Source organism: Passer montanus, unplaced genomic scaffold, assembly GCF_014805655.1.
Source record: "Passer montanus isolate IOZ18808 unplaced genomic scaffold, ASM1480565v1 scaffold76, whole genome shotgun sequence".
In the NCBI taxonomy this organism is placed as follows: Eukaryota; Metazoa; Chordata; class Aves; order Passeriformes; family Passeridae; genus Passer; species Passer montanus.
Window position 1 is genome coordinate 104128 of NW_024372813.1, and position 23572 is coordinate 127699.

The 23572-nt window shown below is 47.9% G+C and overlaps 1 protein-coding gene and 1 long non-coding RNA gene across 2 annotated transcripts in view; one reads left to right on the plus strand and one right to left on the minus strand.

The window, feature by feature from the left end:
- Nucleotides 1–224: 224 nt before the first annotated feature.
- LOC120512699 lies at nucleotides 225–21547 on the plus strand. The gene is made up of 3 exons (XR_005630092.1): nucleotides 225–393; nucleotides 16645–16710; nucleotides 21411–21547. It is a non-coding gene; the product is annotated as an uncharacterized LOC120512699 (long non-coding RNA).
- LOC120512698 (gamma-aminobutyric acid receptor subunit gamma-4) overlaps nucleotides 10915–23572 on the minus strand; it is a 36925-nt gene continuing 24267 nt past the window's right edge. The window contains exons 6-9 of the mRNA XM_039731293.1: nucleotides 21458–21595; nucleotides 19852–20004; nucleotides 16594–16796; nucleotides 10915–15494 (exon numbers count right to left, since the gene is read on the minus strand). Coding sequence (XP_039587227.1) covers nucleotides 15201–15494; nucleotides 16594–16796; nucleotides 19852–20004; nucleotides 21458–21595 — 788 coding nt within the window. The 3' untranslated portion in view covers nucleotides 10915–15200. The remainder of the gene's footprint in view (nucleotides 15495–16593; nucleotides 16797–19851; nucleotides 20005–21457; nucleotides 21596–23572) is intronic.

The following is a 23572-nucleotide window of genomic DNA, read 5'->3' on the forward strand; positions in this document are numbered from 1 at the left end:
CCCTTCTTCATTCCTTTGAGCCATTTTTAACCCAAGCTAATTCAGCTGGAAATATTAATAACCCTATAAGGACGCCACCTCCTTGTAATGAAGTGTAAAGGTCACTTCTGCTCAAATCACACAACTCTTTCATTTTGTTCTCTGCAAGGAACAGCTCCTCTCTTTAATTATTCAGTTTGCTTTTATATTGCAGCCGCTGCTCTCTTGTCTCTAATCTCTGACACTTCCCCATTACGCAAGTCCCCAGGAGCTGGGCAGTGTCACCTGCTGGGTCACCCCCAGGGCCTGGGTGCCGTGAGCAGCAGCTGGGATCTGCCTGGTGCAGGGAGAGAAGCTGGATGTGGAGAAGAAGAAGAGCTGACTCTTGGGTTTCAGTGCTGTTTCTTTGATGGTGTGAGTTGGCCGGTGTTTCTTCAGGGTGTGGGCATTGCAAAATATGTTAATCTTTGGTGGAGTTGAATGAGGTGCCAGTTGGTGGGATGGAGAGGAGAGGGGCTGGAGGGGGGTTGGGGCATTCCTGTCCTCCTGATTTACCTGATGGGTGGATGGAGGTGGGAGGCTGTGGCATGGGAAGTGGCCTCTGTGTGGTCACTCCTCACTGAGGAAGGTAATTGATGGTGAAGCCCTAAGATGAAACAAAACCTCTCAGTGCAATGTCCTCCATTCCCAGATGTCTCTTGGGCCATGTTGTACACAGCCAGGGAGAAGAGAGAGAGAAATCAGAGCATTCTGCTGCAAATGTGAGCACTCCTGGGACAGCCCGTGGGGGTCACCAGCACAGAAATGGGCAGTGGATTTGGGGGAAGCCGTCCTCAAGGGATGAATTTGGGGTCACATGGAGGTTCTCCCTGGACAGAGAGAGGGCCAGGAACAGGGAGTAGAACCACACTGGTCAGCCTGGAGAAGGGAAAGCTCAAGGGAGACTAAAGGGGCTCCAAAAGAGCTTGAGAGGGAATTTGGACAAGGATTTTTAGTGATGGGACAAAGGGTAATGGCTTTAAATTGACAGAGGGCAGGTTTAGGTTAGATTTGAGGAAGAAATTGTTCCCTGGGAGGTGGTGAAGCCCTGGCAGGGGTGCCCAGAGAAGCTGTGGCTGCCCCTGGATCCCTGGAAGCGTTCAAGGCCAGGCTGGATGGGGCTTGGAGCAGCCTGGTCTGGTGAAAAGTGCCCCTGCCCATGGCAGAGGGGTTGGACTAGATCATCTTTAAGGTCCCTCCCAACCCAAATAATTCTGTGATTCTACGATTTCAGTGTCTGAGGTGATTACTGCACTAATTATTACTTATTTATGTAACATCATAAATAATTAATAACCATAATTAATAGTATGGACCCAAGAGAGCAGAAATGACTTTTGTGGTGGCTGTAACCCCTGCCTCCCTTGAGCACTGCTCACTCCAGAACCTCTCTGCAGTGTTTTATCTCCCTGAATGTTTAAATGACTTGAGCAATTTGGGGTTTCCTCTGTTTCCCCACGGGATCCTCACTCTCTGCTCTATTTATAGCACCACAGCAGCTGTTAATGCCCACAAACAAACACAGGTCCTCGGTAGCTGCAAGGAGTTAAGGTTTATATAATCATGTGAAGATTGGAGAGCTGAAAAGCCTTTCTTCGTGCACTGCATTAATCATTTAAAAGGAGCCTGACTGATGATTTTTGCATGTGTGTGTGGTTGTTTCCTTTTTCCCCCTGTGGAGTCCAGCTGTTGCTGGCTGTACATGGTGAGCTCAGAGCCAACCAAACCATTGCCAAAGCCACCACGGCCTCTGAAAGCTCCTGTTCACATTCACCTGGTGATTCATTCATGCAGGACATGGGCTGTGCTGGCTGCAAAGAAACAGATCCAGCCCTCTGATGAGGATGTGGAGAGGTTTTGCTTGTTATTGCTAAGATGTGTTCTGCGGCAGAAGAAGGCTCACACTTCTGAAAGGACAGCATTTGTTTTTGGTTTTCTTTTTTTTTCCTTTTTTTTTTTTTTTGAAATTGGGATTGAAGGTATTTGAGATGATAGCTTGTGTTTAGATTTAGGTGTTTATTATTTTTTATTTCTATTATAAGCTGTGAGTTTTATAGTATTTTACCAATAAATTATAAAATGCTTTACTATTTTTAAATAAGGTTTTTAAGGTCAGTTTATTTAATTAAGGAATGATACTTAAATTATTTTTATTTTTAATTTAATAATTAATTACTCAAAGTTTGTAATGTGGAATTTCTTGTTTAATTACAAAAAATTACTTAAACTTATGAAGAAGAAGGTGAAGAGGAAAGATTAGTTACTGCTTTAAAACTTTTATTTTAGTTTTATACTTATATATATATTCTAAAACTTTAAGTTTTCTACTTTGTGATATTACACACTTTTAATTAACTACACACTTGTAATCTTAGTGTTATTAATTAACTTTGGACGTTTTCTCTATGGTTTTAGGCTAAATGTAGTGTTTTCTTGGGAGTTTGTTAGCATAGAAAGTCTAAAATTCTCAACACCCAGAACTCCAACATCACAGAACTGATACGGTCATTTCCAAATCATGGCTGGCAAATGAAGCACAGAGACGTGGGAAGTCTAATCAGGAGCACAGCACTGATCAGCTCTTTGGCCAAGCATGGGGAAATCCTTTTCCAAGCTGTTCCATGCCAGGGGTTTTCCCTCTCATTGCCCCTCTTGGACATGCTTTGGTGTGAAACCCCCCCAGGATCCCCTGATGGGGACACCCCTAAAAAGTTCTGTGCCAGGACTGAGAGACAAACTGAACTGTTGGTTTTTTGGTCTTCAGGTTGTTGTTTATTTCTTCTCTTATCAGCAGTTCAGCACGCCATCTGCACTCCAGATTTAGCACACAAAGACAAAGGCACCACAAAAAGTTACAAGACACACAGGTTCAAAGTCTTTTAAAACTATTTTGTGCAATTAACTCTTAGAACATATTTTATTTCTACCTTTCTACCAGTAACTACTTGTCTGTTCATGCAACATCTGCATTGTGGCTCTTTCTAACCAATCACCCTGTGCCCCAACACTGCAGAAAATGGAGCAGATGAAGAGCAAGAAGGAGCTCAGACAATGCTCAAAATCCTCCATCTTGTCTCCTATCCACCCCCAAACTAAAACCCCAAAGCTCTGAGTTTTTCACCCTGTGGTAAACTGTGCCACTGTCTATTTCACACACTCGGAGATTCCAATCCATCCCAAAGTCTTGGCAGCTTTCTCCATGAATGAAGATTAAAAGCAGTGTTCTCCTGGGGGTCACACTTCTCAGGAGAGCCAGAGGAGCATTCCCTGTGCCCTGGGTTCCAGCACTCTGGGAGCAATGGCATAGTGCTGAAATCAAGGTACCAATTTCAGCTTTGAAGCTGTTTTCTCTGATGTTGCCTGAACACTGGGCATCCATCCCTGCCACAACTGGCTCCAGAAGAAACTGCTGTCCACAGTTTTTGTACCAGCATCATCCCTCCCTCCTTCCCCTCCCTTCTGTGGCCACTCCAGTGGCTCGTTGACAGCAGTGCAATATGCAGTGGCACAGTTTGCTCTGTGTGCAGCCACAATTGTAGCTTGGTTCCAGCTGACAGGCTTATATGACCTCATATCTATAAACCCTGATCTTAAAACATTCGTTTGAAAAGCTCACATGGACATAAAACCCAGAGTTCAAAAGTTGCAACTTTTCAGACACAGGGGAGGGAAAAAAATAGCTGTGAGGTTTTAGGTTAAAATGCAGAAACATTGGGCTGTGGTTTTGCAGATGTGATTTCCATGCTGCCACCATCAGTGGTGGGGACAGTTCAGCACCTCTACTGCCACCATCCTCCTTCCAAGCCCCTAAGCATGGCTCAAAGTAATGAGATTTAAGGATGTGAGAAAGTCCTGGAAGAGCTAAGGAAAGATAATCAGAGCTAGGGAGACGGGAAGGAGGGAAGAGGCTGAAAGTGGCAGGGGGCTAGGGTTTGGGTGGTTGAAATTCCACTTTCCAGAGGAATTAAGGCAAATCAAGTCTTCTGGCTCAAGATGTGGCTGTTTTAATAATTAGAAAGAGGAGCTAAGACAAGGAGGATTTCTCAGGTCTATAGGTAGCAGTGCTGGGGGTGGTTGCTGTCCCAGACCTGTTTATTTGAGAGCATCTCTGCAGATACCAGCAGGAACTCATCGGTGACCACATGTGCTGGAACCTTCTGGCCCCAGCCAAAGGCACTGCAATTAAGGAAAAAAAAAAAAAAAAGCCAGCTTTTTCTCCTGACCTTCCTTAATCCCCCTGCATAGGTGCAGTGCTGTCCTGCCTGGGGTGGATGGTGTGTGCTGCTCAGGACAGCCCTCCCCTGGGGCAGGCACTGAGCTCTGCCTTGGCTGCCTGTAACCCGGGGAACAGATGGCTCCCCTGACAAATGCACCCTTTCCCGCACTTCCCTGCTCCTTTCCTCTGCAAATTGAGGCCTTAAAAAGGATTGATGGTGCTAACAACAACCTCATCTAGGAGGACTTTTGGAGGGATTAATGAGGAGTCGCTGGGGAAAGGTTTAATGGTCCAAAGAGATCAGCAGTCTCAAGCCAGTTTATTAATCAGCTAAGGCCATTACCACTTAAAGGCTCAGCCTGGGGGGAGGAGGAGGCGAGGGGTGGCAGTGATCCATCTCTGCACAGAAACATGCCAGAGGAAGTGAGCAGATCCCTGGAATCCAGCGCACGAACTCCCTGGTCTTCATCTGCTGTGGACTGGGATTTAGCAAGGGAATGCAGAGAGGAAAGGGAGTGATGGCCTTGCTTCATTTGCTTCTGAAAACTGCAACCCCTCTGGTGCTCTCGGGCTGCAGCAGCTCCTGAGCAAGCCCAGGGGCTCCCAGCCAGCTGTGTCTCTAGCAGTGGCTACCACACATCCCCAGATCCTGTGCCGTGGCCTGGGCAGTTAGGGACCACTGTTGGGAGAGGAAATTTATTTCTAACACCTTGTTCAGAGATCATTTTTCTGCCCTGGAGCGTGAAAACTGAGGTTCTTATTATTTTTATCACAGCAAGTCAAAGTGCAGAAGCTATTCTTATTCATATAAATGTCTAATCCTACTCTGATTCCTTCTGAGCTGTTGCATTTGCCTTGATTACTTTTTCCAGTTTTAGCTAAGATAAAATTTGCAGCAGAATAATCTGCCCGTGCAATAAGCCATCCCTGAGATGAGGAGATGAGGGTCCTGCCAGGGATCCTCTCCCATTTCAGGGTGCAGGAAAAGCTTGGCTGTGTCCTGGCTGCCCTGGATTGTATGGGGGAAAGCAAAGTGCCTCTATTTATTTCCTCTTCACTTGAGACCCCTTGGGGGTCTTCTGTAGCAGGATGTCTGAATGCAGCATGGCTATAATGTCATTTTCTGGGGCCCAGTGAGGGAGAACAGTAGGATTGCTGGGGAAGGAGACAATTTTCACCTGTCTCCATGCAGAGGGACTCTGTAGGGCCAGGCCTGGGTTTGGGAAGTGTTACAGCAAGCTGCTATGGGCGGCTGGGGGTCAGGAGGCCTTTTAATTGCTTGAAAGTGAGGTCCTTGTGCTTTATCCTCACAGAGGCTCTTTTAGGACACCAACAAAGAATCTGATATTCTGAGGAGAGCTCTGGCTTTGCTCTAGAATCTGATCACAGTAAGAAATTGTTTTTGTTCCAATACATTTTTAGGTGGCCGAAAATCTATTTTTTAATTCATTTTTTTCCCTCTCTGTGCTTGTTCCATCCAAAGTCATGAACTACATGTGAGGTCAGGTGTCTTACCTGCAGGCATCAGCTGCCTTCTGGAGTAAAACCTCTTCTAAAGTCACATCTGCTTTTCTCCCTTCTTCCTGCAAACTCACGTATCAGCCAAATGGATTTCTGCTCCCCTGGGACACTGCTCCTGGAGAGCCTGGACCTCTGGCTGGCCCAAGATGGTAAAAGCCAGCATGGTCCATGTATTCCAGAGCTCCAGCACTCCAGGTCTCTCCTCCTGGCTTGGTATTTTCAGAGTCAGCAGAAAAACCAACCGCCCTGGAGGGGAGCTGGGACAATCAGCGGGTGAAAGCTGTCACTGCAAGAGGTACTTGGTGTCAAAAAGTGGTTTTGTGTGTGGAACACACAGGGTGAGCAGCCTCCTGCGTCTTTGGATGGTTTTTGCACATCACTTAATATAGATTTTCCAGTTTGAAGGGCAGCAACCTCAGTGTAGGGAGCCACAGAGCAGGAAGGAGGTGGCAGACACCAGGGATGAGCTGAGCTCATGGTGTTTCCTTCCTAGACCTGACTTCTCTTCATCCCCCTTTTCACAGGTGAGATGGCCTGTGTAAACTCAGTTTTCTGCACTTCTGGATTCCAGGAGTTCCAAACTAGATATTTTTATTGCTTTAGCTAATGAAAGATGGGGGTGGTTTCAACCTGCCAAGTTTTCCCCTAATAGATACATATACACTGGTAGTGAATTTGAATTCAGGTCCCAAACACTGTAGGAATGTTGGCCACCCAAAGGTCCACAAGGAATGGTGACCCTATAACCCCTAAACCCAGCAACATTTATTAATGGCTTATCTGAAGTCTCTGGAGCAAACATTTCAGTCCCTTCAGCCAGGGAGAAGTGGGTTACTTTGTGAATATCAATGCAGATCAAATAAAAAGTATCTCAAGGACAAATGTATTTCTTCTGAAAATTTGGCCAAAAAAATCAGAAATGGTTCTTTAAAATACAGCAGCCTAGAGCAAGTTTTATCTTTCTTTTTGAGCAGTGAAAGTTGATGATCGAGCTATAATTTGAAATATGTGGTAGAATACAGCAAAACCAATGCCACTGAAATTGCCTTGCAGTTTGAACACACAGATCTGAAGATTTGACAAAAGCATTTTCTTTGTTCTACAGACATGAGACCATTTTCCTTCCTTTTATGTGTAGCACCCCTGGATTGTTCTGCACTGATCACAACTGCTCTGGTGCTGTCTTTGATGAATCCTTTTGTTTGGGTTTGTTTCTTTTGTTGGTTTGGTGTTCCTTTTTTGGGGATGGTGGGTGGGTAAGATCTTATTGGCCATGGTGGGAAAGGGACAGTTAATTTATGTCATGGATTTGGCATAACTGGGCCATCAATCTCAGCAGAGCATGTACAAGGTGTCTGAAGTAGAGACACAAAGATCCAATTGCTGCTTTCTTCCTTTTCTTATGTGAAATGAAAGCCAAAAAAAGCAGGAATGGTACCTTCTGGTTCCAGGCTTCATGGAGCAATCCTGGGACTGTCAGCAGTGCTGCAAAGGGAGAGGGGAAGGAGGGAAGATGATGACTCACAAGAAGTTTCCTTGTCTGTTATGATTTTGCTTCGTCGTTTTGTATTCTCTGGATGACTTAGGGAGAGACGCTTTTCCCTCATCTCTAATTTGCTGCCAGATGAATATATTGAGTAGCAGGATATTGAGAAGTCATGGGAAACTAATGAGAAATGCCTGAATGAACTCAGCATGTTCTTCCACTCGGCTGTTAGGCTTTAATATCCCAGTGGTGCTGGGCAGAGGGGGTACAGGGGCTGTGCAGTTCCTTTTGCTCTTTGGTTTACTGCCAAAATGGGACAAGGAATAATAGTTTTAAACTAAAAGATGGTGAGTTCAGACTAGGCACAAGGACAATTTTTTTATAATGAGAATGGTGAAAACCTGGCATAGGCTGCTCAGGTAGAAGCCCCATCTCTGAGAACATCCAAGGTCAGGTTCTGGGGCTCTGAGCAACCTGATCTAGATGAACATTTCCCTGTTCATTGCAGGAAGGTTGGACTAGGTTGAATTGAAAGACTCCTCCTAACCCAAACTGTTCTTCAATTCTGTTTTTCTACCTTTTTGGCCAATGTGTGATCTTACTCAGACATTCAGCCACCTAGAATTGTTATTGTACCTGTTATTTTGAGGTGTGATACTTCTGGCTGACTGAAAATCCTCTCTACAGCATTTCCTTCTCACACCTTGTCTTGACTTCCTTCCCTGAGCTCCTGATCTCTGTTGGATGCTGGTGGGGGGGGCCTGGCTGTGAGAGAAGGTGGAGGCTGTTCCTCATGGAATGTCCTCATGGCAAGGACCACAGCAGATACTGAGCATTTTCAAGATGCTGACTGTAAACTCTTGGGCAGGGATTCCCTGTCTTTCTGGCCTGGTGAGGTTCTGCTGCTATATGTATTCTTTGAGATTACTGGGAGTTTCTGTGGCTAAAATGGGAGGAGACTATAGGCCCCTTTCTGCCTTAAAATGTGTTTCAGAGCTGCCTGAACCTGGCCCAGCAGTCAATATGGCAAAGGACTTTTTCCTTTCTGAGGGGCACAGCTGAGAGCGTGGCTGCCAGCAGGCCTGGACTGCCTGATCTTGAAAACCAGATTGCAGTGTGAAGGACTGAATTGCTGCCATGGGTATTTTTTGACCAGACCTAAAGTTATTTCTCCAGGAAGAGTGATCTATACTGGGAAACTGGTACTCCAGTCCCAGATGGGCAGGGGATGATGCCTTCAGCTCATCTCTGATTCAGGTAGTGTTTTACCCTGAGGAGGTGAAAACACCCAGAGAAGCAGAATAATGTGAGGGAGACATCTGTGTTTCACCACACATTTGGCAAGGGGAGGTGGCAGCAAAAGTTCCCGAGGAGGTTTGTCAGGGTCAGTAACACTCCAGAGATGCAAATCAGCCCAATGGCAGCCTGGCAATGACTCAACCTTTCCCTGCAGCCTGTTTTTGCCCATGTGTGTGATACAGGCTGCTGCAAAGATGGGTTTCATTTTTACAGACTTATCACCTTCCTTGGGCCTTTCATGCAGCAGAATGATGAAAGGCAGGAACCTTATGGCAGCTGAATAAAAGTCATTTCCCAGCAGCTGTGAAAATGTCCCTGCCTTCTTTTTCCAAGGTGTCCATGAAAGAGCATGGTGACACCCATGGCTGCCACCTCCTGTCCACAGTGGCTGCTTTCTCTCGGGGCTCTTCAGACATTCATGGCACGTGCATCATCCTGAAACCTCACCCAGGGGCACCCTGTGGATTTCATGCCCTGTTGGGTTTCACACCCCCTGCAATCTGTGTTGATGAGATGGGTCCGTGCCTCCTGAGCCCGGCAAAGGGTGGTGTGAACACAGGAGAGGGGCTGCAGAGCCATTCAGCAGCCAGGGTGAGGCCCTTCCCTCATAGATGGCTCTGCCATCTGATTTCAAAGTTGTCTGCCTTGACACGTGCTATGCTGTGCGTTGTGAAGGAGGCAGTCAAGAGCCTTGAGTTCTCTTAGATAAATGGCTCAGCTCAGAGCACTGTGGCTTGATGTTCCTGAAGCTGCTAATCCTAATTAACAGGCTTTTTCTGAGTCCCTTTTATACCACTCCAGCAGCCCAAGTGGGCTTTAAAGTGAATGGAAATTACCCCATGGAGCGCTCTCCCTGGAGATGTTGCTATGCCGACCTGCTCAGAGCAACTATTGAGGCTTCCTAGCTCTCCTCCATCCTGCATTGTTCTTACTCTCATAAAGGCTCAGATGGTGCCAGAAGTGTGGCTGGGACAGAGAGGGCCCAGACTCTATTATTTACATTTTCTGTGTAGAAAGGAAGATGTGGGTAGAAGGGGAAAAAACAAGTTGAGAGGGGTAAAATCGTGTCAAGCATCAACAACAACAGAAAACCAACCTGAAAGACCTGAGAGTCCTTCTGGCAGAAAATTGAGTCAATTTTCTCATGCATAATCCTTTAAAAATTTAAAAAAAAAAATAGAAGAAATCAATTTTTTTTTCTTTCTTTCTTTCTTTTTTAATTTTTTTTTATTGGAGGTCTGCAGGCAACAGTGCATTTCCTCTGGGTTCCTGGGTTTCCTCACCCACTCTGATGGCAACACTGGGAGGCAAGGCATGTTCTACCCCAGCCCTTCCCAGCAGGTGCCTCCTGCCCTTCATGGGCTGCCAGAGGTTGTGTTAGGTTTTGGGGCTATTTCTCCCTGAGGGAAGGCAGCTCCCACCCCATCCCATCCAGGCAGGAGTGTTGGTGTCTCCCCCCTTACCCTGAGGCACACAGCTTGGAACATTTTTGGCCACTCTCATTCTCCTTCAATTCAATCTTCCCAAGGCCTACAAATCTGAGGCATTAAGAGCAAGACAAATTATAATGAATGTATATTAGGAATATAAAAAGCAATGACTTAATATAACTTTCCCTTCTCCCCTTCCCTCCCCCTTCATGACCTCATGTTTTTAACATTTTGGGAGCTGCTAAATCCTGGAGGGATGCACAGTGTGCCAGGGAGAGGTGGGGCTGGTGCCAAGCCAGGGGCCTCTGCCCCAGGGCACACAGAAAGCAGCACCTTCCCTCCCTGTGCCTCAGTGGTAAATAACAACTCCCCCACTGGCACTCAGAAGCGGGGAAGAAAGGGGGATAAAATGATGAAAAGGTTGAAGTGCCACAGACGTGGCTGTGTGGGCCCGGGGACAAGAGGGTGGCTGTTGAGCGAGGCCTCCTCCAGAGCTGGGGGTGTCCTTTGGGTTGTGATCGCTCCAAAAGTCACCAGCATGAATGGAAATACAGAAAGGCTGAAAGAAACTCCACCAAATATTACTGCCAAACCCCCTCCACCCCAAGACACTGGGGGAAATATCAGTTATTTTATTTACAATGGCAACAGAGTGAGGGGGACAAGCAAGGCCTTCTCCTGCTATACAAATAATAAATTTAAATGGCTGAGACTGCTCCTCAGCAGCGCTGACTTGAAGCAACTTCTGCCTTTCTTAAAGAAAAACAGCAATCCCAAAAATATCCACCACCCATCAAAAATATCAGTGACATTTTCCCCTACTTTGCAATGAGATAGTTTTCTCTGGAAATAAATAAATTAACCAGCTCCAGTAACCCCATCAGGAGGGGACCAGGGGACAATTTTTACCCCTCTTACAAGGTGCAGATAGACAGTGGTAAGGATGGGCAGTGTATAATGTTGTTTATTATGTATAGTAAGAAGCATCCAGAAATCTCATTTAAGGACCAAGCCCCAGAGTGCCAGCCCCTGTACAAACACACAGTAACAGAACCCCTGTCCTGAAGAGCATACAGGCTAAAAATGGTTCCTTATGTGGCATAATTTGGAGGGGAAGAATAGGAACTGGAGGCAGAGAAATGAAAAATCAACCTTCTTCCTGATTTCCTTTTATATTCCAAACAAAGGCCACAAGACACGAATGCTGAGATCATAATTTCCAGTCCCCATCATTAGATATGAGGATAGCAGAGTGACAGAATCACAGAATCATTTAGTTTGGAAAAGACCTTTTATGATCATTGTGTCCAAATGTAAATCTAACACTGCCAAGAGCTCCATTAAACCATCTCCCCAGGTGCCACATCTCCACATCTTTTTAAACACCTCCAGGGACAGTGACTCCATCGCTTCCCTGAGCAGCCTGTTCCACAGCCTGACCACCCTTCCAATGAAGAATTTTTCCCCAATATCCAACTTAGACCTCCCCTGGCACAACTAGAGTATGTTTTCTCTTATCCTGCTTCTTGTTATCTGGGAGAAGAGACCGACCCAGCCCTCATCACACCCTCCTGCCAGGGAGATGTAGAGAGCAATAAGGTCTCTCCTGAGCCTCCTTTTCTCCAGGCTGAGCCCCTTTCCCAGCTCCCTCAGCTTCCCCTCATCAGAATTGTGCTCCAGACCCTTCCAAAACTGACCCCAGGAGCTGAGGAGTGGCCTCACCATGCCCAGAACAGAGGGACAGGTCCTGCTGCCCTGGGGAGTGTTTGTCTTCACCACGGCAGGGGGACGTGCAGGGCGGGGAATGGGACTTGCTGCTCCCTGGGAAGGGGAGGCAGGAGCTGAGGGAAGCCCAGTGCCCACTTGGCTGTGAGGCTGGCAGCTCCTCCACCAAATTCCTGGGATGGGGAGAATGTCGAAACCTCCCTGAGAGGAGGAGGCAGCACAGCCACTCGGGTGTTTGAAGCAACTCGAGTGCTTTGCAGCAGCCCTGGTGCCTCTGTCCTTCCTGCCCAGAGCAGCACAGCTCAGCCCCATGGGTTTGGTCTGTGTCTAACGCCAGCCTAGGAGGGCACAGAGAGAGAGAGAGACTCCCAGCGCCATGCTGAGCAGGGCAACTCACAGCTACTGGATGTCTCTGTGCCCTAGGTCCCCTCCTGATAGCTGGAAAACCATTCTACAAGAAAATTGGAGCCTTGCAAAGTAATTCCAAAAGAACGGCAGATTTTTCTTTTTGGCTTTTCTTAGCTTTCCTTTTTTTTCCCCTTTTTTTTTTTTTTGATACTATAGAAAATTAAAAAACATGATTGAATTTGTGCATGCCTTTATTTATTGTGCTATGGATGATGGGCACAGACTTCCCTAAGCCAAAAAGCCCCCTCCCTCCTCCTTCCCCAGCCTTAGTAATCAGCTTCCTTGTGCTCCAGCCCACGCTAGACTATTTTCCTCTGTCAAATCCTCCATCATTGGTTAAATTACCTAGGTGTGTGTTGGCTTTATCTTTTTTTGGTGAAATCTTACAATCTTTCAAGTCTACTTTGTCCTCTTAGGTTTTTGTACACCCCATTTCTCTCCTGGCTGATTTTGTAAAAGGTCTAATTTCAACAAGTTGCTGCTCTCAGGGCTGAGGTCTGCTCTCCAGTCCCCATGATAATTGTATGTGTTCACCAAGAGCTTCGAAGCTGCAGCAGATTGCAGCTGTTGGGGCTCCTTTGCACAGGGCTGTTAATTTTTCCCTTCCCCATTTTGCTCCCTGTGCTCAGCTCAGCCTGCACTGCCTGCACACCGTTCAAGCCACCATCCTGTTGAGGAGGTATCTGGCACAGACCCTGGCTTGCCACCGGGGCGTCCCCTCCCACACAGCCCCGACAGCTGCCTTCCCAAATGTGAGGACGTGCTTCACTCAGAGCCCGTCGTGTGAGCCAGTTTCAATCGAGGATGCTCTTTCCTTTTGGCTCCCCAAAGAGATCACAGGACCCTGTTTAATCCAGCTCCCTGTCGGTGTAGGGCTGAGTCATAGGAGGTTTTTCTGTTGCTACATCTAATAACGCTTTGCTACTGGGAGCAGAACATCAGCCAGCTTGGCTGGGAGTCGGCACTGTCACCCAGCAGCTTCCCTTGTCTGCAAGTTGTTTTGATTCTTTTCTTAGACTTCTCCCTCTCTGTGTCTTTCTCTCTAAAACATTAATTTCCTCTAATTAGAGCCTCCTTAACAATTCTTTTTTCCCCCCTCTCCTCAGTTAATTTCCTCTAATTAGAACCTCCTTAATAATTCTTTTGCAAAATCAATTTCCTCAGTTAGAACCGCCCGCCACAATTTCTTTCCTCCCTTTCAAAAGCTGTCGGAGTAGCTAAGCAAATTATGCTTCTGAGTAACCTTTATCTCTTCCTTGGTATTTTAAAAGAACTGTAACAGGTTAGACAGGCACAATTTCCCCTTTCAGAGCTCTGCTGGTCTGACCCCATTAGGTTATACTTAGCTGAGTGTTGTACTATTGTATACTTAATAAGATGCTCTAGCTGTTCATCTGGAACCCAGGTAAGGCTGCATTTGTGAATGAATTAAACATGACACTTCATTATTCAGATCAGATTTAACGGTGTCAAAATCCGTCTTTAAACCAGACCAAATTGCTCTCCAAGAATATATAAAACCTCCTGCCCCTGTTAGCTGTCCTGTGAGCCAGACTTTCCTAACTTTTCCTCTGCAGCCATGCCGGCTTCCTTCTCCTGACAAGCCTTTTAAGTTCTAATTTTTTTCTAAAACATGCTGTTTTGAAAAAGAGATCTTTTTGTTTCTAATTTACACAGTAAGTAACTATTAACGGCCCACTGCTTTTCACAATCATGCTGTGGGCCACATCAGCAGCTGGTGTAAATGGGGAGGCAGCCAGTTGACACATTATGGACCTTGGGCCTGAGTTTCCTCCTCTTTATTATGCAGTTTCTCCCCAGCTGAAACTGTGTAATGCATTTCTCCATCTCTTTAAGACGGGACCATCTCACTATGTTTGTCCTTCTTAAAATTCATCAAGGACAACTCACTCCATTTCCTGATTTTATGAGGAAACAGGCCAAGTGATGATGGCAACGGGGAGGGGCCATCCAGTTAGAGTGAAAACTCTTGTTTTACGCAATTATGAAAAAAATAAAGAAGGGAACACATCCGAGCTGCAGGAATGCACTGGAAGCTGTGTGTTCCCTTTCCTATACCCCTTCCTCAGGTTGGCACCGACCACCCAGCACAGACCCGATGGCATCAGCGAGTGTCACTGCGTGGGACAGCACTGCCCCTCTGTGATTCACAGCCCACGTGAGACAGGCCAGAGAGAATCACCTCACAACACGCTCAGGAGGCTTCTTCTGGCCCTTCTCACAAGGACTTCCTCCCTCTTTTGGCTGTGCCCAGCTGCAAAGCCTGGTCACACAGCAGAAATGTCACCGTGGGCCCTGAAGAGCCTGCTCCAGTAAGGCAGGTGGGCCCTTCCAGCTTGGAAGTGCTTTTCATAACCGTCGGGTGGAATCAGCAGTGCCTCAGTGGGAGGCTGTCCTGGAGTGATCCGTGAGGAATGCTTCATAGAGACTCTGCGGGGAGCTGGGGGAGGCTTGCAGCAGCTCCATCCTCGGCAGTGCCACCATCAGATATCTGGGCAGGCCCAAAATGTTTTAGCCAAGCCCAGCTACTGTGAGAGAGCTGCACTGCTGTCCTTGTCCACACTATTTCCTTCTGACCTTTCCGGGCTTCTAGTACCCCTCAAAGTCTGTTCTGGTGGAAGTGGTGCAGGAGTTGTAAGATGTATTTTATTTCCTTTGCAGTCTTAATAACTATGCAGAAAACTCCATTTGCCATCACTTCCCTTGAAATTTCGGAGTAGGACTGGATGGAAAAATGAAATGCATTAAGGTTTTGTTGTTTTTTTTTGACAAAATCCCTAATGCTTGAGATGGGATTAGGATGTTTTTGGGTAATCTTACAAGGAGTACAATGCTGGTGGTGTTGGAGAGAGGGCTGTCTGGGGAAGGGTAGATTCTCTAAAAAGATATGTTAGAAGGCTAAAAAAAAAGCTGTTTGGTTCTTCTCAGAAGAGATGAGAGAGCAGGAAGAGGGAATCACCAGGGCAGGTTGCTCAGACTGACAGCTGACTACAGCAGGAGAGATGCTGTTCTCTATGCTCCTCGAGAAGCCCCTCTTGCTGGTGCCCTGTCCATTCCAGCGGAGGACAAAGAAGGGCTAGAGATAGAGATAGGCAATCCAGTAGACGATGTTGAAGAGCAGGAAGGCGGTGGGGAAGAAGACGCGGGAGTAGGAGTCCAGGCGGGATATGTGGATGCGGACCCGCCCCTCCCGCCACATTCCCGTCTGACAGTCCTCGATGCAGCAGAAGAACCTCTCACACTCCTTCCCCTCCAGGCACGGGGAGCCGGGCTCGTCGTCCTCATCCTCCTCTATCTCCGGGGGCCAGTGCATGATGTGGTTGATGTTGATGGTGGTGAAGGTTGGCATCACCTGTGCACCGGCAGGTGGCTGTGAGGGGAGGAGGCAGGCAGGTTAAAGGGGAGGAAAAGGCAGAAAAATGTGTTCTGGACACCACCCCCCGCCCAGCTGGCAGTGGATCAGATCATCATGGGCGCAGTTCAAAGGAGGGGGATGACTGATCGTTCCCAGTCTCTGCACCTGGCTGTGAATCACAGTGTTTGGGGAACTGGCAGCTCCCTGCATGACTGTGAGTGTTCTCCCTGGCACCCCAGGGCACAGTGCTACTCAGCAAAGGTCTGATTGCACTGATTGCCCATCTGTGCCAATAATAGTCAGTGCAGGAACACGACCTGTTCGATCTGTTCTGGCCTCTTCCCTCATTTCCCTGAGCTCAGCTGTCTCTGAAGACACAGCACACAGCCCAGATGTGTCTGCTGGTTGCTGCCTGTTACTGGAGAAAAGCTGGGGAAAGGCCGTGCATAGCTCCTCTTGGCCCATCATGAGCCTCATGGAAGAGCTCTGTCCACCCTGGGATATGAGGGTGGGGTATGGGGATGTGCTGGGAAATGAGCCTGGCCCAGAAGAGAGACTTCTTTTTCTGTTTCAGTTCTGCCCCAGGTCAGAGGCCTCTTTCAGTTCATGGGCCAGAAGTACCTGCCATGAGCTAGGGCAGATCTCACGATAGAGGATAAGGATGAAGAAAATGATGACCAACATGGGCTCACTACCCTTACACTCAGGCCTTCTGATAGAACACCACAAAGAAATGTTGGTTACTGCCTCTCCATGACCTGAGATACCTCTGTAATCCGGAGATCAAACTGATACAGGTGTTTTAAAGTGTCATTTACATTCAGTCATGTGAGTCAATCTAAACTGTTCTGATGAGCTCTCCAGCAATTCTGAAGAGAGCACAGGGTACCTGGCTCTGACAGGGGCTTCCTTGTTTTAAGGGAGCCTCAGCTGCTTTTTCTGGCTGTGTCTCACCTCTCAGACCCAGCACACAGAGTGGACTCAAGACTGGGTGAACTCAGTGTGGGTCAGGCCCTAAACCACATCAACGGTTTCCAGTGCAGGCTCAGGAAGGACATTTTTACATAGCTTGGGGTTGTAACAGCATCCACCTCTGCTGGCCCCTCTGACCTACCAGCCTGGCTTTCCTGTGGCTGTGCTCCAGTGGTTTCTTGTTTCCCACCAGGTAGTTGAGCGTGGCGTACTCCATGAGAGCGGCGAAGACGAAGATGAAGCACACGGAGACGAAGAGGTCCATGGCTGTGATGTAGGAAACACGGGGGAGGTGCTTGCGGGAGATGGTGCTCAGGGTGGTCATGGTGAGCACAGTCGTGATACCTGAGAGAGAAGACAGCTGGCCTAAGTACTGACAAGGAGTACATCTGTCTTCTCCAACCCCTCAGAACACCCCCATTTTCCCTCTACTCTGGTTGTCTGGTTCCATTTTGGCTCTGCTAAGCCAGACTCTGGTCTTGAGGAACCCTCTGACAATGGTCTATGAAAAGAATGATGTTCAAAACTCATCACACAGACCATCAATGTGGACTGGTAAATGAGCAGGAAACTCAGACTCTGCATGAGGCTGGGTTGGTCAGGCAGGGCTTGCCCTCCCCTCCTGTCCTCCATGTGCCTCAGCACAGCTTCTAGAAGGATCTGTTCCACGATCTTCCCAGGCACAGAGGGGAGGCTGATAGGTCTGTAGTTCCTGGGGTCCTCCTTTCTACCCTTTGAAAAAATGGGTGCAATATTTCCTCTTTTCTGGTTACTACCATGACTTTTCAAGGCTTGGAAACCACATCAGCCATACACTGGGATGTATCTTGTCAGGTCCCATACACTTATGGATGTTCAGGTTCTTCAGCTGGTCTCAAAGCTGATCTTCTCTTGTAGTGAGAGGAACTTTGCTGCTCCAGTCCCTGTCTTACAGTCCACCCACTGTGGAATGTGGGGAGAGAGGCTGCCAGTGAAGACTGAGGCAAAAAAGTACCTCAGCCTCCTTCTCATCAATTTTTACCAGTTTGCCAGTTGTATTCAACTTGTTTTGACCTTCCATTTTGGGCTGACAAACCTTGAGAAGGCCGTGTTAGTATGCTCTGCATCCCTAACCCCATCCCTACACAACTGGGAGTGTCCCTGTACTCCTTCCTGGGTACCTGGCCCTGCTTCCACTGCCTGTGCATTTCCTTCTAACCAGAAGCTCTTGACACATCCATGCTGGTCTCTTGCCTTCCTTTCCTGATTTCTTACACCTGGGGATTGAGAGCCCTTGTGCTCTTTGGAAAATGTCCTGAAGAATCTGTCAGTGGTGTTCTGTTCCCTGGTCATCAGGCTGTCCTGTAGTAGATACCAACCACAAGGTTCCATTTATTTCCTTGGTCTGATTCCATAAATTTCCAATCTGCTCCTGGCTATTCTTCAGAGACAGCTCTTCACAATCTATCTGTTCCTTGATGCAGAGGGCAAGTGCGTAGGAGGTGATAAAGAATTTCTTTTGACATGAGCGGGGCTTGCAATTGTTTTTGCAGGAGCAGCAGTGCTCACGTTTCTGCTTCCAGAGATGAAATGTCAGGAGCCAACAAGGATCAGCTACAGGAGCTGGTCCTGTGATCTCATCCACTGATTTTCAGGATGATTTCAGGATGATTTTCAGGGGAAGAAGCAGGGAGTCCACCTGTTTCTCCTTGTCTAGCATCCACCTACATCCACCTGGCACTCTTTCCTGAGGTCACCTCAGTGGCTCTGGGGGTGAGCATGGCAAAAGGTTTTCATGTTTTCCTGCTGTACTTGCATTAGCAGATGTGATGTGACTTCCCATGTTTTTGGAGTGCCAGCAGAACTGGTCCAGTTTACATCTCCCTAATGCAGCCTGGCAGGCTCAAAATGTGCTGGGGATCATTTCTATTAAGTACAACAGGGGCTGTGGAGAGAATACATTATTCTTCATGGGCTGTAGTCCCTTCCCATAGAGAGGGGCTCCTCTCCTGGGGAAACTTGCCTTTGTTTTTTGAGACAGTCACTAGAGCCGTGCACATTTTCCTCTTGTTCATTCCTTTACCAGCCACAGACTCTGGCACACCCTCACCTTCATTGGAAATGACACCCTCCTCCTCCTCCCTCCATGAGCACCAAACTAATTAATTTTGAGAGGGAGGTGGGGAGACATGGCCATCATGGCTGGGCTCTGAATAGCTCAAGGCCCCTCCTCTCCTCTCCATCCCCACAGAGACCTGCAGGCAGGGCTGGGAATGCTACCTCCAATTAAAGACAAAGTCAGTGGGGCTGATAGGAAGGACAGCACTGGGAATCACAGCTTGCTGCAAAATGCAGATACAGCCAAAAAGTACTAAAGACTGCAAAGATGTCCCCAGCACCCATCAGAGCAGCATTCAATCAACAGAAATGTCTCTCCTGCTTCAAGGAGCCACTGCAGTTTGCTGAGAAAATCTAAACAACAGGCAGAGCTGTTGTCACTCGCTGGGTCCTGTGGGGTGACTGACAGAAAAAGGTTGTACCTACAGGGCTTCCAGCTCCTGCCAGAGCCTGGGGCCCTGTGGATGCAGCCAAGCAACTTTTCCCATTAACCCTACAACCTTCCTGTCAGCAGTCTCACACAGAAGCCTTGAGAAATTGTGAGGAAATATGGAAAATGTGCATGTGACAGGACCCCTTTGGGCAGCACTGCAATGCCATAGCTCAGCCCCTTTCTCTCCCTTTTGGTGCATGAGAATATCCCATTGTCAGCTTGGAAGTGTTGCAATGTATTTGCAAGGGTTAGGCTATAGTGTGCACCAACCAGACTACTTCTAAGTTTGTTATCAAAACTTCAAGAATTTGTCAAGACTATTTAGAACAAAAATTGTGCTAAATTAAGAAAGAAGAGGCTGAGAAACCAAATACCAAGATCACAAGAGCTAGATAACAGAAGACTGTGAGACACCTGGACTGTAACCAATCATATACTCCAAGAAATACAAACAGAAAACAAGTGAACAAGATAAAAGGACCAAACAAAAAGTGTATACTTAGTAGTTTATAAAATCTATAAATATAGTTATAATGTAAACAATAAATGGCTTCTACTTAATCATATTAATCAATTGTTCAAAAGTCCTAGCTTTCCCACAGGAAAAGGCTGTTCTTGGGTTTCAGATGAAGCCATGAGAATGAGGTGCTCTCCTGAGGCAATCCAGCAGCCCATGACAGCACAGCTGGAGATTTGGTTGAGCTGTGGAGTGTTACACACAGGAAGCTGAAGGAGTGGAATATTCTCTGGTAAGCTCAAAAATGCCAGAAAATGGCAAAGTGCTTCAGGAGATTTTGTAGTCCAACACTGCCTGTCTTCTTGCCTGGCAGAGTTTGACAAGCATCACACATGCATCATCCTGTCTCTTACCCAGAGATGTCCTGGCTGGCGTAGAGTCTCTCTTGATCCAGAAGGAAACCCAGGAAAGAACAACAGTGAGGATGCAGGGAATGTAGGTCTGAATGGCAAAGTAACCCATACGTCTGCTTAGGTCAAAAGAAACTGTCATCACCATGTACTCCCCTAGGAAAAAGCAACAGACATTGGCATCACAACATGAGGCTTCCTAAAAAAAGAACAATCAGCAAAGTTTCAGAATTTGGAGTTCCTGATGAGGATTTCTCATTGCTTTAAGTGCCTGTCCACCTGGTTTTGTAGCTGCCCAGATTGTTAACTTCACATGGCTGGCTGAGTAGGTTTGGTGACTCTGGTTTTCTTACTAGTGGATTCTGTGGTTTCATGGCCACCTCTGTAGCTGTCCTGCTTGATGCCTTTGTGACTAATTTAAAAGCTGACTCTGTGGTTGCCCAACTGGCTGTTTGCCTGGCTGTCCATATGGCCACCAAACTGCATTTGTACTGGCCTGGCTAAGGACTCTGAAAAGCACACAGCTTGGAAAGGTTTCAGGGAAGGAACTGCAGACAGCATTTATCTTCAGCTGATTGCTGCAAGGGTTTCTTTTCTAGAGAAGCTCTTTGGCTGTAACAGGCTGCATGGCCTGGCTTGCTAACGAACTACCTGAGCTGTGACAAAGGAGGTGTCCTTCAATCACTTCCACTGAGAGTCTGGTTCTGCCTCTGGAAAAGGCATGTGGTGCTGTACATCCTAATTGCTCATTTGGCAACTTACAGTGGCGGCTCTTCCTTTTTTCAGAGGCTCACAGTGAGTATTGGAAAAAAGCCACCTGACAGCTCTGGGGTTAACATGGAGCTTGCAAGCAATTACCAAAAAAAGAGAATTACAAACATCAGAGGGCCACTGGTGCATTCAAGACACTTTCAATTCTTGTCCCAGTTTGTGCTGCCTTTCTACCCTGGCTGCCACTGTTGAGAGCAGCAGCTTCCTGAAGAGTGGGAGAAGCACTGCTCCTGGCTGTTTCAGAGGGCTGAAAAGTATGAGCTCACCCCACCTTCAGGAATCCAGAGGCTTTCCTCAGTTGTCTGTGGGAAGGAAAGGGGATGTGAGCTATTATGAGGAGGAGGAGCTGAAGGGCTTCCATTATTTAGTTTCTTCACACATGCAGCCTTGTCCCTGTCTCTTAAAGCACAGTTCAGGTGTTCATCAGCCTAACATGAGTTTACAGAAGGAAAGATTGAGACCTGCAAGTTCTGATTTCTCCAACTCCGTTCCAGTCATAAGCATCATTCAGAGATTACACAGTGTACACACACTGCAACAAGAGGGGATTTAAGTTCTCTCTCGTCTCCTTCCTGACCCTTCAATTAGGGATAGCTTAATTCACATCAGCACTGTCACCCCACATTTCACAGATGTCAATGGTTCTGTTCTCTCCTTGCTCCATCTTCCCCTCACCCTTCATCCCTATCACTTCTGCAGCCTCTAGCCAAGCTCCATCCCTTCATTTTTAAACTTTTTTCTCTGACCATGACGTTGTAACCTCCCTTCCCCACTGCTTTGCCTCCCACCAGGTCTCCAGCACAGTGGTGCTCCTGCGGGCTGCCTCCCCCTGCCTCACCTGCCCCGGTCCTGAGGACTTCCGAGGTGTTCCTCAGCCCTGTGAAGTCGAACTGGTAGAGCCTCCAGGTGCGCTGGTCAGAGACCTCGATGGAGTAGCGCCTCCAGCGATAGACGATCTCCTCCCGAGGGTATCCATCTGGGAAAATCCATCCGTGCAACAGTGGTGATGTCATGGTTTGCCTCAGATACCCTGGGTTTCTCCCTGAAGTTTCCCTCCCAAGTGTGTCAGTCACCTCTCCTTCCCCCACACAGAGCCCTGCCGGGCACTGTCAATCCTGGAATTCCAGAAGGGTGTTGAGTGATTGGGCAGATTCAAAAGATGTCCCTCACCCTGGGGGGCACTGGGCCATCCAGGTGTCCTTTGTCCCTTGAGACCTCCTCTCCCATACCTGGTTCATGGTCCCCCTATCCCTTCCCTGCTCCCCTTCCCCAGGTAAAAGAATGGACAACCACATGGTCTGGGAGTTCTGTTGGAGCTGTTGCTGGCTTCAGAGGCCTGCGGGCCAGAATAAAAGCTCTGGATTGAAACCCTCCAGCAGAACTGACTCCTTCCTTCACCATTGCCTTAAAGCTTCTCCAGCCCAGGGAACCTGAAGAGCAGACCCTCCATGGGAGGAAGCTCCATCCTGCCTCCACTGGAGCTCCAGCATGCCTGGACTTGCCTCAACGTGCCCAGCTGTGACTCACAGCTAGCCAAAGGTGTCTCTGGGGTGAAACGCCACAGTTGCTGCTATTTGGTTCAGCAGCAGGGTCAGACAAGCCAAGGCACGTCCATTCTGCAATATTGGCAAATACCAATACAACAGAATGCCATGTACCCCCACCTCGGGCACCACCCTGACTGCAAAAGCACGGGCATCTCACCAGAGCTGTTCTGCAAACACCAGCCCTTCAGCAGGTGTTTCTGGTGCCTTTTGTTTAGATTCCCTGAGGCATTCCCACATGGAATGGGAGTAAGGACTGCATCTCTCCTCCGTGGGCTGCTTCAGGTCCTGGGGATGGGGAAGGCAGTGCCAGAAACAAAGCACTGCCAGAAACAGAGCCTTTCTAAGGACTGCACTGCTGGGAATGAGACATGGGTTGGTCCAAGAGGACTCTGCTGGTTTGAGGAAGAACTTGTTTGAGGGTGGCAGAGCAATGGAACAGTGTGCACAGGGAGGCTGTGGAGTCTCCTTCCCATGATGCTGGAGTCAAAACTCTGGATTCAAAACCCCACCTGGCTGCATTCCTGTGTAACCTGCTCTAGGTGAGGCTGCCTGCCAGTGGGACTGTCCTAAATCTCCAAAGGTCCCTTTCAGCCCTGACTCTTGTGTGACTCTGTGACTCCACCAGCCTGAAATCTTTAAGGGTTTTAGCTTCCTGGGGCAGCTGGCACCTCATGAGTGCCATGAGTGCCACCATCCCAGCCATGAGTACACCGGGAATACAAAGCTGCCAGCACGGCTCTGGCTGCTCTGCGTGCTCCCTGTACCTCTTGCCCTGGGAGCTGATCTATGGAAAAGAAGGGGTGCACTCTCCATGGAGAAGAAAACCTGGCCCTGCAGGCTGCAGCACAGCTTCTCCTGCCTCTGGCTTTCTTGATAAAGAAACAAGCCTGCTGTGAAGCTGGGACCTGGGAGAAAGTCCCTCGGAGGAGGATGGAGTAAGAGCTTGGCAGCTAACTAACAGTGTGTTTCTAATTATCAAGCATGTACAGCATGCACCACTAATTAGCAAAGATGAGGGGTGGTGGGAGATGAAGGGATGAGATCTCCTCAGCATGCTGCCTCCTTCTGAAGCACCTCAGAGCTCTGAGCTGCATCTCTTCAGTGGCAGGGGAAGCAGGAGAACCCGAGCTCAGATGATTAAATCAGATTTCCCACCCACGCATGAGGACAGGGATCTCTTGGTGCAGAAAGGCTTGCTGCAAAATTACCAGAGGAGATGTGATAACATCAGAGGCCCTCCCTGCTGAAGAGTCTGGATGAGTAGTGACTGAGAGGTCTGAGTAACCCTCCTTTGGAGCAGAACGTTTCCAGACCTCACTCAGAGAGTGGGAGAAAGGGGAAAATGCAAGGCAGGACAGGTGCCATTTGTCCACCAAAATATATCCATGTTCTGTGTGGAGTGACCA